This window comes from Leptonotus elevatus, chromosome 1 (genome assembly GCF_054856555.1).
Source record: "Leptonotus elevatus isolate MCC_2025b chromosome 1, RoL_Lele_1.0, whole genome shotgun sequence".
In the NCBI taxonomy this organism is placed as follows: Eukaryota; Metazoa; Chordata; class Actinopteri; order Syngnathiformes; family Syngnathidae; genus Leptonotus; species Leptonotus elevatus.
Genome location: NC_141239.1, coordinates 53,476,046 through 53,491,740, shown reverse-complemented (window position 1 = coordinate 53,491,740; position 15,695 = coordinate 53,476,046). Strand labels below are relative to the sequence as shown.

At 39.4% G+C, this 15,695-nt stretch overlaps 1 protein-coding gene across 1 annotated transcript; it reads left to right on the top strand.

Annotated features, from left to right (window-relative positions):
* The first annotated feature begins 475 nt into the window (after positions 1-475).
* On the top strand, positions 476-6,810 carry LOC147184629 (uncharacterized). Its single transcript, XM_086069823.1, has 2 exons — positions 476-717; positions 5,378-6,810. The coding sequence occupies exons 1-2, from the start codon at positions 540-542 to the stop codon at positions 6,139-6,141; spliced, it is 942 nt and encodes a 313-aa protein (XP_085925949.1). The 5' UTR covers positions 476-539; the 3' UTR covers positions 6,142-6,810.
* Positions 6,811-15,695: the final 8,885 nt, after the last annotated feature.

The following is a 15,695-nucleotide window of genomic DNA, read 5'->3' as shown; positions in this document are numbered from 1 at the left end:
ACCCCACCCCCCAAAGTGTGTTATGTGCCCTATATGTCTATAAAAGGGTATTGTGCAAACCTAGTGTAGTGAGTTAAGAGGAGTGACCAGCGGGGCCCTCCCCAACCGGGCGGGGGCAGGAGGCGCACCGGCCCACCAAGCCCCCACCCACCCCACCAGGACCCCGGCGGGCATATGGGACCCGTCCGGCGGGGCGATAGGGCCAGTTTCTATTAAAAAAAAAAAAAAAAAAGGAGGAAAAAAAAGCTAGCTGACCGAAAAAGAAAAACTACTTCATAACCTTTTCGTCATTTTGTTGTTGTTGACTGAACTGCAATTTTCGTGAATTTCGTACATATTAATTTAATAAATGAGATTTAAGAACGTGTTAGTTGCTGAAAAAATAGGTGTTAATTCGGACGCGTTGCAACAGAAAAAGCAACGTTGTTTTTTGTTGAAATACTTCCGGTTAACAGCCCACATAACTTCCGGTTAACAGCATTGAGAGGTTCAGCTTGTGTTCATGTCAAGGCGTTCACCCAGACACCTACAACATCAAAATGTTGAAAGATTTGGTAAGGGAGCGACTGATTGCGGCCGCCGACGAAATCTTCAGACTGTTTGAAACGGCGATAGCGTCGTACGAGGAGCAACTTTGTCGAGCGAGAGAGGAGACCAAGCGACACCGACAACAAGTGGAAGCTGTTTGCAAGACTCAAGTTGTCATACGCATGGAAGGTCTGTTCACTAAACTTCCACTTAATATTTCAGACGTTTAGCCAATAAGAGTGTAAGAAAAAAAAGTATACACATGGACTGTATGCATGCAGCATTTCCGCATTCGGAGCGCACTGTTGTGTTGTGTTGTGTTGATGTGATGTAAACTCCAAACCTAAAGTCCTTAACCCTCCCAAATAGAACAAGGGCCGCTCCTGTCTTTAACACTAGAAAACAAAGAAGTGAAGTGCCAACAGTCATCGGGGGCAAACTTTTGATTTGTAGTCCTCTTGGACAACTATTGCTTCGGAAACTAAAAACAATTTCTCAAAGACAGAGAAGGACTGCCTATAGGTGAGTGCTCGAAGCCACGTTATTGAAATGTTTAGTCCTGCAATGTTTGTTCATTTAAAGGCACTGTCCAACGTTTTGACTCAGAAATAAACACTTCTTAAATATAGGATGTTTAAACATGAACTCCTTCTGAATCTACACCTCCGGGATTCTGTTAATGTGTGGTGGTGATTTTGACCTCAACCCCCACACCCCCAGCCTGTATTTTGCCATTTTGTGTTTGTTTTGCCAGCAGCGGGACATTCAGAGTGGACAGACAGTTGTTTACTCTCCAGCCAATCACAGAGCGGGGGTGGCGGGGGGCGGCGGGGGGCGTTTCACTGTAGGCAGACGGCATGTTGAGTTGACTAAAATAAATAAAGTATACCACAACAAAACGTGCAGCGGATAATGCACACAGTTGAAAACGAGAGTAAATCTTGGCTTGGCATTTACCCGCTTCCGAGCTCTGAAGGAGCGGCTTGGACTGAAGAGCGACGCAGAGTTGGCCTGCTTGCTATTCGACAGGTCAGTGCCAAACAGAAAAGAAAATGTTAGCTTGCTGATTTAGCAACATGCAAGGTTAAGTCACATTGACAAGGGTAACTCGGCAATATAGAATGAGGGTCGAACTTTTTTTAAATCCTTATATTTACACCTGGCAATAAGTGAAGCTAAGCCAAAAGGCTGCAGCAACCTTTGGGGGTGGGTTGCGGGTTGGGTAGTTTTCAATGCTCTGGACGGGCCATGAAGGCATCACAGAAGCTACGCGCGATATTGGCTGTTATGCTGTTGTAGTTGAGCCTGCTGTTTTGTTCTTGAAAACTGTTAGCTCCACACTTGTCCTGAGGCAGGGGGCGTGAACGTTGAGCTCGTATGGGTTGAACCATGGGAGGGGTCAGTTTTGAATTGTTTGTTTAAAAACAGAAATGGTCAAAACTCCGGACAGTGCCTTAAAAAAATAAAATAAAACAGTTAATAGGCCTATATTAAAAGTCCACTTTTTTCACTAACATGGCATGTCCTTTTGATAATGATCCCGTTGATGACGGGGCACTCTCAAAAGAGAATTGTTGAACCAAAATAAGTGTTACGGCTGTACAAAGGCAGACAAAAACAAGGAAGCAAGCTTACAGGCTTTATTTGAACATAGGGAGCAGCGTGAATAAAGACTACAACCAAAGGAACGTGACACGAGGCCAACGCGGAAACAAACAGTACACAATAACTAAGAAGGTGGGCGGAGAGCTACAGGTGAAGGACTGAAGGCAAACGCAAAAATCACTCAAAACCTACACAAGGCTGAAGGAGTAACAGAGAACAGAAAATCGTAGTAGTACTTACTAATAGTGATGGCAACATCGAAACTGTGTTTTGGTACGTACCGGAATCGCGTTTCTAAATCTGTCTCAGAATCAGGATGTCACGTGATAGTTGCCTTTCACGTTCCATTACGCCTCCAAACGTCACATTGTTTCAGTAAGTGCCTTTTCTAAAATAAAATAAAATAAAATACGACCATTGCACTATATTAAAATGTCTTAAATCTGAAATAAATCCAACCTAAGTATACTAAGTTGGTATGTAAAATTGCCCTGGATGCTGATTCATCGCCCTACATGGTAAAATGTCAATAGGTGGTATGTTCAGTGGTAACGCACCCGCACAAGGTGCTGAAAATAGTCCGATATGCTGGTAACCCCGGTTCAAATCCCGCTCCAGGCAGCTTGTTTTTGCAGGTCATTCATTCATTTTTCCTCTCTAATACTTTGTCAAAACTTAAGATGCCCTGTCGTAAAAAAACCAAATATAGCCTACAGGTTTTTGATTAAATGTGATAGCACTGGGGGTTTCATCAGAGCATTTAAGTCATGTTGAGAGGCAAAATTAAAAACAAACTAAGTATCAGCAGCAAAAAGCTCAATTGTACTTCTATACTTATTTTGACGGGGTGGGGGTTATTCAGTTTTTGTTTCCCATGATATTATTTCTCTCTCTTATGGCGTCCATTACAATTATAGCCCGATTGCCAGTTGTGTCAATTAGATGATCACAGACAGCCAATAGTTAGTTTCCTTACTGGGGAGCTGGCAACACTAATCTACTGTTTGCTTGTAATATTTTACACTTGGCCACCAGATGTCGCTGTGGGGAGATGTTTCGAACGTTCCAAAAGATCGATTCCTTTTGTGAATCAATCGTTTCAAATGATTTGATCGTTTCAATGTTCCATTTCTGCCATCCCTACTTACTTATAAACATAAAAACAAGTTGCACTACTGGCGCGGACTAAATTACAAGGAGCATGAGAGTATCAGGTTGGCAGTGTCGTTGGCAATTAGCAAAGGTTACACTATCTCGGCACCCCTCTCCTGTCACTCCTGCGCTTAAATACTCTGCTAATGATGATGCAGAGCAGGTGTGATGCAGGAGGCTCCGCCCACCACCACACACCTTGGGCTCTACAACACGCACACACAAAAGGGCAACAAAACAAAGCAACATACCAGGATGCGACATTAAGATTATAAATTGAATTGTTGACCAATTTTATAATATTACTTCAATTGGTAACCCACGATTGAATTAAATTAATTTAAGTGAATACATTAAGTTTAATTAATTATGAGATTATTAAACTTAATATATTCACTTTGTATTAATTTTGGATTAACAAATTGAATTGTTGACTAACTTTAAAAAAAATTGCTAGTAACAGACAAATCAGACGATTGAATTAAATTAATCCAAAGTGAAGATATTATGTTTAATTAATTCATTCAAGTTCATTCAACTGAATATATTCACTTTGGATTAATTGTTGATTATCTAATTCAAATGAATATATTAAGTTTATTAATGAACTCCTAATTCATTAAACTTAATATATGCACTTTGGATTAACTTAATTAAATTATGTGTTAGCAATTGAAGCAATTTTATTAAGTTGATCAACAATTCAATTTGTAATCTTACATTGATTTAACAATTCTCTTTTTAGAGTGTGCAGGCAGCATTACTGCGCAGAGAATATATTTGTCGTGAGATGGTTATCAGGCTGCGCATAGATGTCTTTTTGAACGGTACCGTGTCACATCACAGTCCATAATCTACATACACAACGTCCTTACATTTGCAATATTACCAGCCGTAGTCATGCGCTCACATCACAGCATATATTGTGCTCCGTTTTCTTCTTATTTTTGAATAATGTTTTTATATTTCATCTTAAGTCAAGTGCGCTTCTCCCTTGCAGGATTGCATCTAAATTAAATGAATTAATGAGCTACCATTAAACAGGTTTCCCCTGTAATATAATTGTGACTGCAAAGGACTACATTTCAATTTACGCATTGACCCGAGCAGCAACGTTCTCCCACGCCGCCTTCCTCTATGGGGAGCCGCTGCGGTGTTGTACTTTTTTTCTAAAGACATGTTCAAATTTGCCATATGATCGCATTAAGATTTCCATTTGAGAGGGGTACAAAAACAAAACACGGAAGCAGAGGGCGGCGCAGCGCACTGGCTTCTCCGTTGCCATGGTGACTCGACGAATCGGGGCTCCATTGATGCGGTCTTTTTAGTGTGGTGGTCACTCCAGGTGAAACTACTCTGCGTTGATCAAACTAACACAAATCAGCTGTTCTGGAAGTGATAACGCAGAGTTTTCTATCTCAGGGTAGGTCAACTCGCCCTTCAGGGTTAGTCTTAAGAGTTTGTTGAACCTGCTTTGTGAAATGGACCCCAAAACATTCATGAATGAGATTGTGCTGTGTGGCTGCACACCACAAATGGTACATTAAAAACTGTTACTGTGATTTTTTTTTTTTTCTCGTCACATGTGGCTTCTCAATCAGTTTGGAAGTCGGCCAGCAATTTTTAAATCTTGCCGCGTGAACCTGGCTTAAGTCTTAATATCAAACAGCTCACTGCTTATGCTGCCGCCATGTCAGAGTATGGCTGCAAGTCCACATTTTCTTTTTTCAACTGAATACTTTGATCAGCCATTGCCGAATGTTCCCAAAGATACTAAAGTTGAGGTGATGCTGAGCTAAAGCGCTAAACTTCCCTGCCTCACTCATTCACTTTCATCCAGTATGTGTTTCCCAAATGTATGTATGGAATGGTGTCTTTTGCAACATTTTAGTTTAAAATGGTCCCACGTTGTTTATGGCTCAAGTAAATAATGACTAATGAACAAACTGAATGTATGCTTGGGCTGTCTACCAATATTTCTGAAAGATGACTACTCCATCACACAATGATGTTTTTTTTTTTGTTGTTGTTGGAACATATTTTTGAATGTATGGCAGTAAGTATCATAACAAAATTGACTTGTGTCCTGCAGACGTCCAACAGCTGGTTAGTCGTCAAGTACTTCCCCCTGAGCCGCAGGCGGAGAGCTCCATTTTGGGGCAAAAGGATCCACAGCCCATCCATGTTAAAGTGGAAGCTGCTTATCCGCAGTTCCCCCATGTTGAAGAAGAAGAGGCTGAAGTGGGCACGTTTCCACTGACTGGTGTTTCTGTGGAGAGTGAAGACGACCAAGACAAACCACCCGAGTGGTCACAGCTTTATCATGACAGCCCAAGTGGAGACCACTGTGGAGGACCACCACCAGACGGCCTCTTAGCTCCACTGTCTGACAGTGATGACATGGAAGAACATTTGAGGAGCGACACAGACTGTGAAGGTGACAACAAGCGGTTGAAGTGCTCTGAAAATGAGAAAACTGGCAACGAGAAAATAACACAAATGTGGAAAAAGGGTTTTCCATGCTCAGTGTGTGGGAAAAGTTGGACAAATAAATCAAATTTGCGTGAACACATGAGAACACACACAGGAGAAAAACCCTTTAGTTGCTCAGTTTGTGGTAAAGAATTCTCTCAAAAGCAAAGTCTGGTCACACACACGAGAACACACACAGGAGCGAAACCCTTTATTTGCTCAGTTTGTGGTAGGAAATTCTCTCAAAAGCCAAATCTGGTCAGGCACGTGAGAACACACACAGGAGAAAAACCCTTTAGTTGCTCAGTTTGTGGTAAGAAATTCCCTGAGAAGCGAAATATGGTCAGGCACATGAGAACACACACAGGAGAGAAACCCTTCTAGTTGTTCAGTTTGTGCTGGGAGGTTTACATTTACTTCACACGACACACAAGGGAGAGTAAATGTTTTATAGTATATCCCCCCACAACTGCTGTGTCTGATGAAGACCACATACATTTCATAATTGGGAAGATGTACCTTGTAAAAGTATCACGCTCCTTTATCATCATCATCATCGTGCGATACCTTGCCGACTGGCGTAAGCGATCATGGATCCACTTCACCCTGTCTTGCGTTGGTGTCTGTCATTCTTGCTGTTGTCAACCTGTCCAGGGTATTTTCCCTCTGTCTGCCTCTACTTCCCTTTCCATCAAACTCGCCAGTTACAATATGTTCCAATGCTCCTTTCCGCATTATGTGTCCGATGAACTCTGCCTGTCGTTTTCGTATATTCGTCAAAAGTTGTCGACTGTAATTTGCTTCGCCAAGGACTTCTTCATTTGTTTTTCGAGCTGTCCATGGGATACGCAGCATTCTTCTTATGAACCATATCTCTGTTGCCTCAATTGTTCTTTCCAATTGTCTATTGATTGTCCATGCTTAGCACCCGTACAGTAGGACTGGCTCGATGTATCTGTACTGTACTCTTTCTTATTTCCAATGACAGATTAATGTTTGTACACTGCAAATAATGTGGCACTTGCCGATTTAAAATGTTACATTTTAAAACTTTTCTTGTTTTAATGGTGATTTACTTATTTTAAAATTTTGGCTTTCTATTATTATCTTAAATTGAACATAAACATGTCTAGGTTGTCTCAATTAGTCTGGATATCTTAAAATAAACAAAATTACCCTTAAAATAAGTTACACTGGTTCTCTCAGCAAAGGTCTAATAAAAAATAATCTTATTTCAAGATTTAATACCAAACACAAGTGGCTTGATCTAAGTAACACACACTAGGCATCTTTTACATTTATTAAACAGATCTCAGGTCTCTGATTCAAATGCATGTAGCACATTTCACATTATTGACACAGCCATGCAACAACAAAATGTGGATGGCTCTGCTGAATCAGAACTGCACTACTCACAATTGCACATCATGAAAGTACAGTTTACCCTACTTCAGAAAAAGATTGTCAATTGTTAGCAGTGTGGTATAGTTTCACTTTGAACTTTTTCCTGGAGGTGTTGTGGTTTTATGTACACTAGTTCATACTATAGCTTTTTGACAGTGGAAATAGTTTTATGTTAATTTTGTTTTCAGGTCCAAGCAGTTGGGAAGGAGTTGAAAATGGAAATATAGACTTCCTTAATTGGAAGTAGTTGAAATGCAATCCGTAAAATTAGCATTTTTCAAATGACTATGGCTAATTGCTGTTAGACTTCTGCTCCAAGCGTCAGCCCATTAATCAGTGATAAAGTGATAATGAGTGGGATTAATATTAACTTTACAAGTCGATTTATAGTGCGTGCCCCTAAATCTTTTACTTGCGTTCCTAAAATTTCAGGTTAGGACCTACTGTGCTCCTTTTAAGAAACGTTAGTCTGGAGCTCTGAGATGGCTGATTCTTCAGATAAATTGTTTTTTTGTTCTGGCTTATCGCAACACATCTTGACCTACAGCAAAACTTCCTTCACAATGTCCTTAATTGATATAAATAAAGGAACATGTTCCCTTCGAACCATTTCTCCGAATAATTTAATTGCAGGGAGATGGTGGTATATTTTCTTGCAGTCAGTACAAATCATGTTGGGCCACATTAAGTTAGTTTGAATAAATATGTAATAAATAAATGTTTATAATTTTATAAATTGTGTTTTGCACTAGGGAGTGCTTGCATTTCAGTCTGACGAGATTTGCACAATAAAAGTTATCGTACTTGTGTTTTATCTATTTGATCCATTTTGCTTCTGTAATAGAGTATAATAAACCTATTAAGAAATTATTAATTTAGTAAATTATCATTAATTAAAAATACTTTTACCTTTAATTTGACATTGTAATATGTGCCGTTACCGTGAAGGGATGAAATTGATATCGTGATATGAATTTTGAGCCATATCGCCCAGCCCTAACTCACGCTCAATAAGTGAGTGATGACCGCTCTGATTTAAGAGAGAAGTTACCATGGTCTATAAAAACAATTATACAGCAGAGAAAGCATTACATCTCTTGCTTCACAATATTGACGAGAATGAGGATGACTGAGAGAGCGAGTCCAAGCAAGAGCAGATCCCCTCAGCAAAGAAGAGCCGTGTTGCCCTCTACACTGGAAGGGGTGACACAGTTCAAGATATTATTAGCCTATAGCAAAATATTGGCTGCTGGATGTGATAGAGTCATCACATTTTTGGCTGTACAGACCAGATAACAGGCTCTATGTGAAGCTCCAACACCTCCAACAATAAGGTTTCTTTGTGGGCTCTGGTGGTCCCGGGAGAGGAGCTACATTAGATAACTCGTGGAGTCTCGCTTGTCCGAAGAAGCTGTTAACATCCGGAACTTGTGCGGGTTCTTAACCGGAAGTACATAGGAAAAACCCTTGCTATTTCTTTTGCAACGTTTCCGGATTAAAACCTAATTTATCATCATGTAACATGTTTTTAAATCTCATTTATTAAATTAATATAGACGAAATTAACAAATATTGCATGCCCAGTTGACGCACAATAAATGACGGCTATGTTATGAAGCAGTTGTTGCCACACGGACCACAATGAGATAAGCGTCAATGTGCCAACGTGGAAATGTTAGACCAGCTTTTGTATTCCATTTTAAAAAATGTTGGTCATGGAAAACGTTTTTCTTCACAAACTTTATGTCACATCACAGACTCAACGAAGGACTTCAGTGTTACTCCTCCAGCACCGGCACAATGCAGATCAGATGAGCATAAGATATGTTATGTTCTTCGCCCAAACGCAAACATAAACTCTTGCCGGTGCTTTTGCAGGAATGTGTTCTGAGTCTGACGTAAATGTAAAAATTTACCCAGTAGCTACCACCCAAGCTCTGTTCTCAAGAAGTACAAATATTTGTCTTGTGTGAACCCCCCCCCCCCCCCCCCCCCCGGAAAAAAAACAGAGTACTGATTCAATCCCCGTCCTTCCGTAAAAAAATAAATAAATAAATATAAGAATAAAAACTAAAAAGCTGAAATTACAAAATGTACTTTCATAAAAAAAAAGTACAACAAAAACAAGTTACAGGCAAAAAACGATGTTTTAAGAACTGACTTGGCTGGAATTTCTGAATATATGTATTTTTTCAGTTAAATACAAAATGTTTTAACACCATGCAGTAGCTCTTGGTTTTTTAGTTGGCACAGGACACAACATTCCCCATGCATTGTTTTTGGCATTAATTCTAAGCGGCTTGTGTGGGAAACTAGGCACTGCTCATCACCTGCCCAAAACAATCCCCACAGTGATACATGGTGGTGCAGCATCATGCTTTGGGGTTGTTTTTCAGCTGCAGAGAAAGGACGGCTGCTTGCAATTGAAGGAAAGATGAATGTGGTCAAGTACAGAGATATCTTGGAAGAAAACCTCTTCCAGAGTGCAAGACCTCCGACGGGGCTGAAGGTTAACCTTCCAACAAGACAATGACCCAAAGCACGCATCTCAAACAACAAAAGGAGTGGCTTTGGAACAACTGTGACCAGTCTTGAATGACCCTGACCTAACCCAATTGAGCATCTCTGGAGAAACCTGAAAATGGCTGTCCACCACCGTTCACCATCCAACCTGATGGAACAGATGAGGATCTGCAAGGATGGCAGAGCATCCCCAAATCCAGGTGTGAACAACGTGTTGCATCATTGCTCAGAAGACTCATGGCTGTATAGCTTAAAAAGGTGCTTCTACTCAATGCTTAGCAAAAGGTATAAATACTTATGACAATGTGATATTTCAGATGATCTTTTTAAATACATTTACAAAAAAATTATAAATTTCTGTCTTTATTTGTCAAGATGGGGTGCTGAGTGTACATTAATGAGAAACAAAATGAACTTTTTCCATTTTAGCAAATGGCTGCCATGAAATAAAGAAAGACAAATTTAAAGGGGTCCAAATATTTCTGGTGGCACGATGGCTGACTGGTTAGCACGTCCGTCTCCCAGTGCAGAAATTCTCAGTTCGACTCCGGTCTCCGGCCTTCCTGTGTAGAGTTTGCAAGCAGTGTAGGAGTTCTACAAATTTAGTGTGGTGTTTAGATCATTGTTGCAATATTTAAAAAAAAAGAAGAAGCCGTTTTTCAAAATTGTGGGTAAACATTTGAAAAAAACTGTAAGACATAATTTTTCAGCATGTAACACATTCATATCTCTCATTTACTAAATTGATATCAATGTAATTAGTGAAAATTTCAGCCCAGACAACAACAAAAAAAAACTAAAATTAAATTCCCAACTTTAATTTAGTACAAAATACAACTAAAACAACTGACAAAGAAAGAAAAATATTTTAAGAACTACCTGGTTCCTGGTTCACATTAATCCACGTTGCAGCTAGTCACTAAAAAGGTGAAGTCAACTGCCGTAACGAGACAGAGGTGAAACCTCTGTCTCGTTACAGTGTGTCTTTGTTACGTCCTGTCCGATCCTAATCCATGTTTTTCCAGGTTGGGAAAAAAGTTACAAGCCTATTTTGAAAAAGAGTGGAAAGTGCTTACTACTTGTGATTTTAATACTGCTGGAGCATAGGTTAGTTTGTAATAGGCTTTCCAAAATCCTGAGTCTGGTAAAAGTTGGGCACATGTCTCATGTTGAGATGACATGAAAAACATTTAATCATTGTCACATCTTTGGTCCTCAAGCAGATGATATCAATAATGTATTTGGAACCTGTAATAGAAAAAAACTGAGCTGCTCTTATTTGATTGTATTGATAAATGGCAAAAGAGGGTGTTGCTTTAAATTGAAGAGCATTCAAAAAAGCACAGTAGGCTTTCTTTTTAAATTGAAATAAAACCTAACAAGCCACAAACTGTATGACCCCTTGACCCTAATCCAATTTAAAAAAAAACACAGATGATAATGTTACACTTTTTTATTTTTACGATTGCATAAACACATAAACAAAGTGGACCTCCCAGTCCAAACTGAACAACTAGAAGCGTTTCTCTCCTGTGTGTGTTCTCATGTATGTGACCAGATTTGACTTTTGAGAGAATTTCTTACCACAAGCTGAGCAACTAAAGGGTTTCTCTCCAGTGTGTGTTCTTATATGTTCATGCAATTTCGATTTGTTTGTCCAACATTTATCACACGCACTGAGCATGGAAAACCCTTTTTCCACATTTGTGTCATGTTCTTGTTGCAGATTTTCTCCTTTTCAGAGCATTCCAACTGCTTGTTGTCACCTTCACAGTATGTGTCGCTCCTCAAATGTTCTTCCATGTCATCACTGTCAGACAGTGGAGCTAAGAGGCCGTCTGGTGGTGGTCCTCCACAGTGGTCTCCACTTGGGCTGTCATGATGAAGCTGTGACCACTCAAGTGGTTTGTCTTGGTCGTCTTCACTCTCCACAGAAACACCAGTCAGTGGAAACGTTCCCACTTCAGCCTCTTCCCTTTTCAAAATGGGGGAACTGCAGAGCTGTAGCTTCCACTTTAACATGGATGGGAAGTGGATCCTTTTTTCCTCTTTAACGTGGATGGGCTTTGGATCCTTTTGCCCCAAAATGGAGCTTTCCCCCTTCGGCTCAGGGGGAAGTTCTTGACGACCAACCAGCTGCTGGATGTCTGAGTGACACAAGTCAATTTTGTTATGATACATACAATGACATACAAATACACACAATGATATATACATTCAAAAATATTTTCCAACAGAAACAACATCATTGTGTGATGGAGTAGTCATCTTTCAGAGCAGACATATTGGTGCTAATAGTTACTTGAGCCGCAAATAACGCAGGACCATTAAAAAAAATTTGGGGATAAAGACACCATTCCATACATTTGTGAAAAAGATACTGGATGAAAGTGAATGGAGTGAGGCAGGGAAGTTTAGTGCTTTAGCTCAGCATCACCTAAACTTTGGTATCTTTAGGAACATTCGGTGATGGATGATCAAAGTATTCAGTTGAAAAAAGAAAATGTGAACTTGCAGCCAGACTCTGACATGGCGGCAGCATAAGCAGCAAGCTGTTTGACATTGAGACTTAGGTAATGTGAGACATTTTTTACATTTGTCCCCCTCTAAGCAAGCTAAAGTGATCGATCAATAAAATTAACACATTTTCCGTTAATTTAGGGTGTTCCCTAAGAATAGAAATGATCAGAATGTATGCAGGACAAAAGACAGCGAACATATGATTGTTTAAAAAAAAAGTGTCTCATTTTACCTCAGTTACGGGGTAAACTAAGACAAAACCCAAATTTCAAGGGGGTAATTTCATCCTGCTAGGGGTAAAATGATCCACTTCCTTTTTCCACTCTAAATCAAGCCTAACAACACCTGTTGTAAAAGTCAGAATCCTAACAACTAGTTAAACAACCGCTGATTCCGGAACTAATGTTGGAATAATTAAAAAATTATGGAGACTGGTCAATTAAGCCCATTATTTCCTAAACATTTGAAGGTAACTCTGAATAAAAAACAATACATCAAAAATATTCCAAATGTTTTATTTAACAATCAAACGAGAGAAACGATTTTCACCGTTGGGGTCAGAACTCGGGACCCTTAGAGGCATCTATGGTCTGCAATTCAGGGCAAACTCAGAAAACAGGAGTATAACTCAGACTAGGACATCTCTCACTATATCGCAATAGCAGTTGCCCCCTTCATGTGGTTCCTCCAGGCCTTGTAGGTTGTGGCAGCTTCCTCACAACATCATGTGCAACATCATTTTTCTTTATGGCAAAGATGGGTCTCTCCCACACTTTCCTGTTTCTCTGGGTTTTTCTGAGAAATTTTGTGAGTATTTCATCACCATCAACTTTCTCAACCATGCAAATGTAACTGATATTCCTGAGTTTGGTTGCAAAATTGTCAATGACAAAGTCACCCACTGCCAGATCTGTGCTTTCTGGTTGACCACTCTCAGGGTCAGATCTTTTATCATCAGATGTTTCATCAAGTGGCACAGGAACATCACTCTCCTCAGGAGTCTCCGTGAGGATGGCTGTCTTCACACACTTCCGTGTGGTTTGTTTTCTGGGGGGACATTTTGTAAGTGCAAGGATTTCCTGAAGGGAGACATATCCAGGTCGGCTGGTCATATGTCGCACATCCTTGTCAGCTGGCGAGGGAGTGGGTGAATTAGTATGGGGTGACTTCTCTGCAGTGGATGGTTCATCTTCCAGTGGATCATCTGTAGTATGTGGACCTTTCATATCATCTTCTGGAAGTGGACCATTCAGATTATCCCCAGTGGCAGGCTGCAGCTCAGGGTTTGGTCGGTCTAATACCTTAGATCAGAGGTGGGCATGAAGCATTCCTTAAACTTTACTCTGGGAAAAACAAACATAGGTGTAGCATTCAAAGGAGGTTTCGCCTGCTTTTGTATTTCCTTGGCATGAAGGCTTTTTAAAAAAACTGTTTCTGACATGAAAAACAAAATCAGAATGAAAAGGGAAATCATGTATGAAATGGGGCAAAATGAGACACCGTCTTACTTTGCCCCATGGCATTTGTCTCACTTAAACCCACCACCACCACCATTTTATAAAGAACAACCTCTCTTGACAACTCAGACTAATCTTTAGCTAGCACTGTCACATAATTTGATAAGTTGATAGTTAGACAATATGTGGGATATACGTTTTTCCAATTGAGTCAATTAGCTTTAGTGCAACAGTTCAAAGCAAAAAAAAAGTACTTTTACATCCCCCAAATATATTTTTGTACGAAACACATGCTTACCTCAGCACAATCTAGTCATCTTCTTCATGAAATGGGAGGGGCTTGATAACAAATCAGTCACATGACCACAGATGTGCTTTTTTATTTTTTAGATACAGGTGGTGTCTCACATTACCCAGTGTCTCACAATACCTCACTTTCCCCTAAAGCCAGGTTCACACGGCAAGATTTTAAAATTGTCAGCCGACTTCCAAACTGTGAGAGACGCCACACGTGATGAGAAAAAAAATCACAGGAGTAACAGTTTTGAACGTACCGTGTGTGTATTAATGTGGTAGCTCATTAATTTATTTAATTTAGGTGCAATCCTACAGAAGCGCACTTGACTTAAGATAAAATATAAAAAATTTGAGGTGAAATACAAAAACATTATTCAAACGGGTATAAGAAGAAAACGGAGCGCAATATATGCTGTGATGTGAGCGCATGACCACAGCTGGTAATGTAACGTTGCAAATGTAAGGACGGATTAAGTTGTGAATGATGTAGATGATGGACTGTGATGTGGAACGGTACCGTTCTAAAAGATAACTGTCTGGAAATGCCAGAACATCTATGTGCGCCTGATATCCATCTCAAGACGAATATTTAATTCCTTGCGCAGTAATGTTTAACCAATTTAAGAATACAAATAGATATTGTTGACCAACTTAATAAAATTGCTTCAATTGGGAACACACAATTTGAATTAAATCAATTAAAAGTGAATATATTAAGTTTAATTAATTATAAGTTCATTAATAAACGTAATATATTAATTTGAATTAAGTTGATCAAAAATTAATCCAAAGTGAATATATTAAATTGAATGAACTCATTATTAAATAATCTTAATATATTCACTTTGGATTAATTTAATTCAATTGTGTGTTACCAGCAATTTTATTAAGTTGGTCAACAATTCAATTTGTTAATCCAAAATTAATCAAAAGTGAATATATTAACCCACTGAGCCATAGACGTCTATTGGACGTCTCGTCTAAGTTTAGACCGAAATTAGCCCGTCCATAATTGGTCTATATTTTAGCCCGAATCTAGACGATACAATTAATCAAGTAAATATTAACTATTACATTTAAAAAAGGTTGTAGGTTGTATAAATGATGGCAAAATGTTGGATTGCTACGTTTTAAACAGTAACAGTGTAGTTCATATTTAGACTTGATTTAGACGTCTAAATCAAGTTTTCATTTAAACTCTCTTTAGACCAAATCCGGACGATTGAATTAAATACACTGAATAATGTGTATTGACACAATAAGTCAATAAATAACTGCATAACTGAATCATCAGAGTGAAAAAAATGCCAAATTGCACGATTCATAAATAAAGCAGCCAAATACTATTGACCTTTTGCACGTGACGTCACCGCCCTAATGAGAACGCCCCCTCCGGGACGCTGGACGGCAAAAGAACCACTTGCCTGTATTGTAACCATTGAATCTCGTACAGCGTTAAGTCCTTCACCTAATCAATAATCTCATAAAATGGTCATATCTTTCTGTGCGGTCGGTTGTAAAGATAGACAAGGGAGTAAACCAAATATTGCTTTTTTATCCCATACCCACTAATGAAGACAAAAGCCGTTGATGGATAGCAGCAATCAACAGAAAGGACTGGCAGCCCACAAAGTATTCACGGATTTGTAGCGATAATTTTTTGCGAGGTTAGTAGATAAATGTTCATACATTTTACTAGTAAACGTACACTCTAATAACAGGTGTCGAATTACGTGT

Bases quoted from the DNA above. Each gene is read 5' to 3' on its own strand.
- LOC147184629 (XM_086069823.1), top strand. From the start codon at position 540: ATGTTGAAAGATTTGGTAAGGGAGCGACTGATTGCGGCCGCCGACGAA. The intron at 718-5,377 runs GTCTGTTCACTA...TGTGTCCTGCAG, and splicing joins AGTTGTCATACGCATGGAAG to ACGTCCAACAGCTGGTTAGT.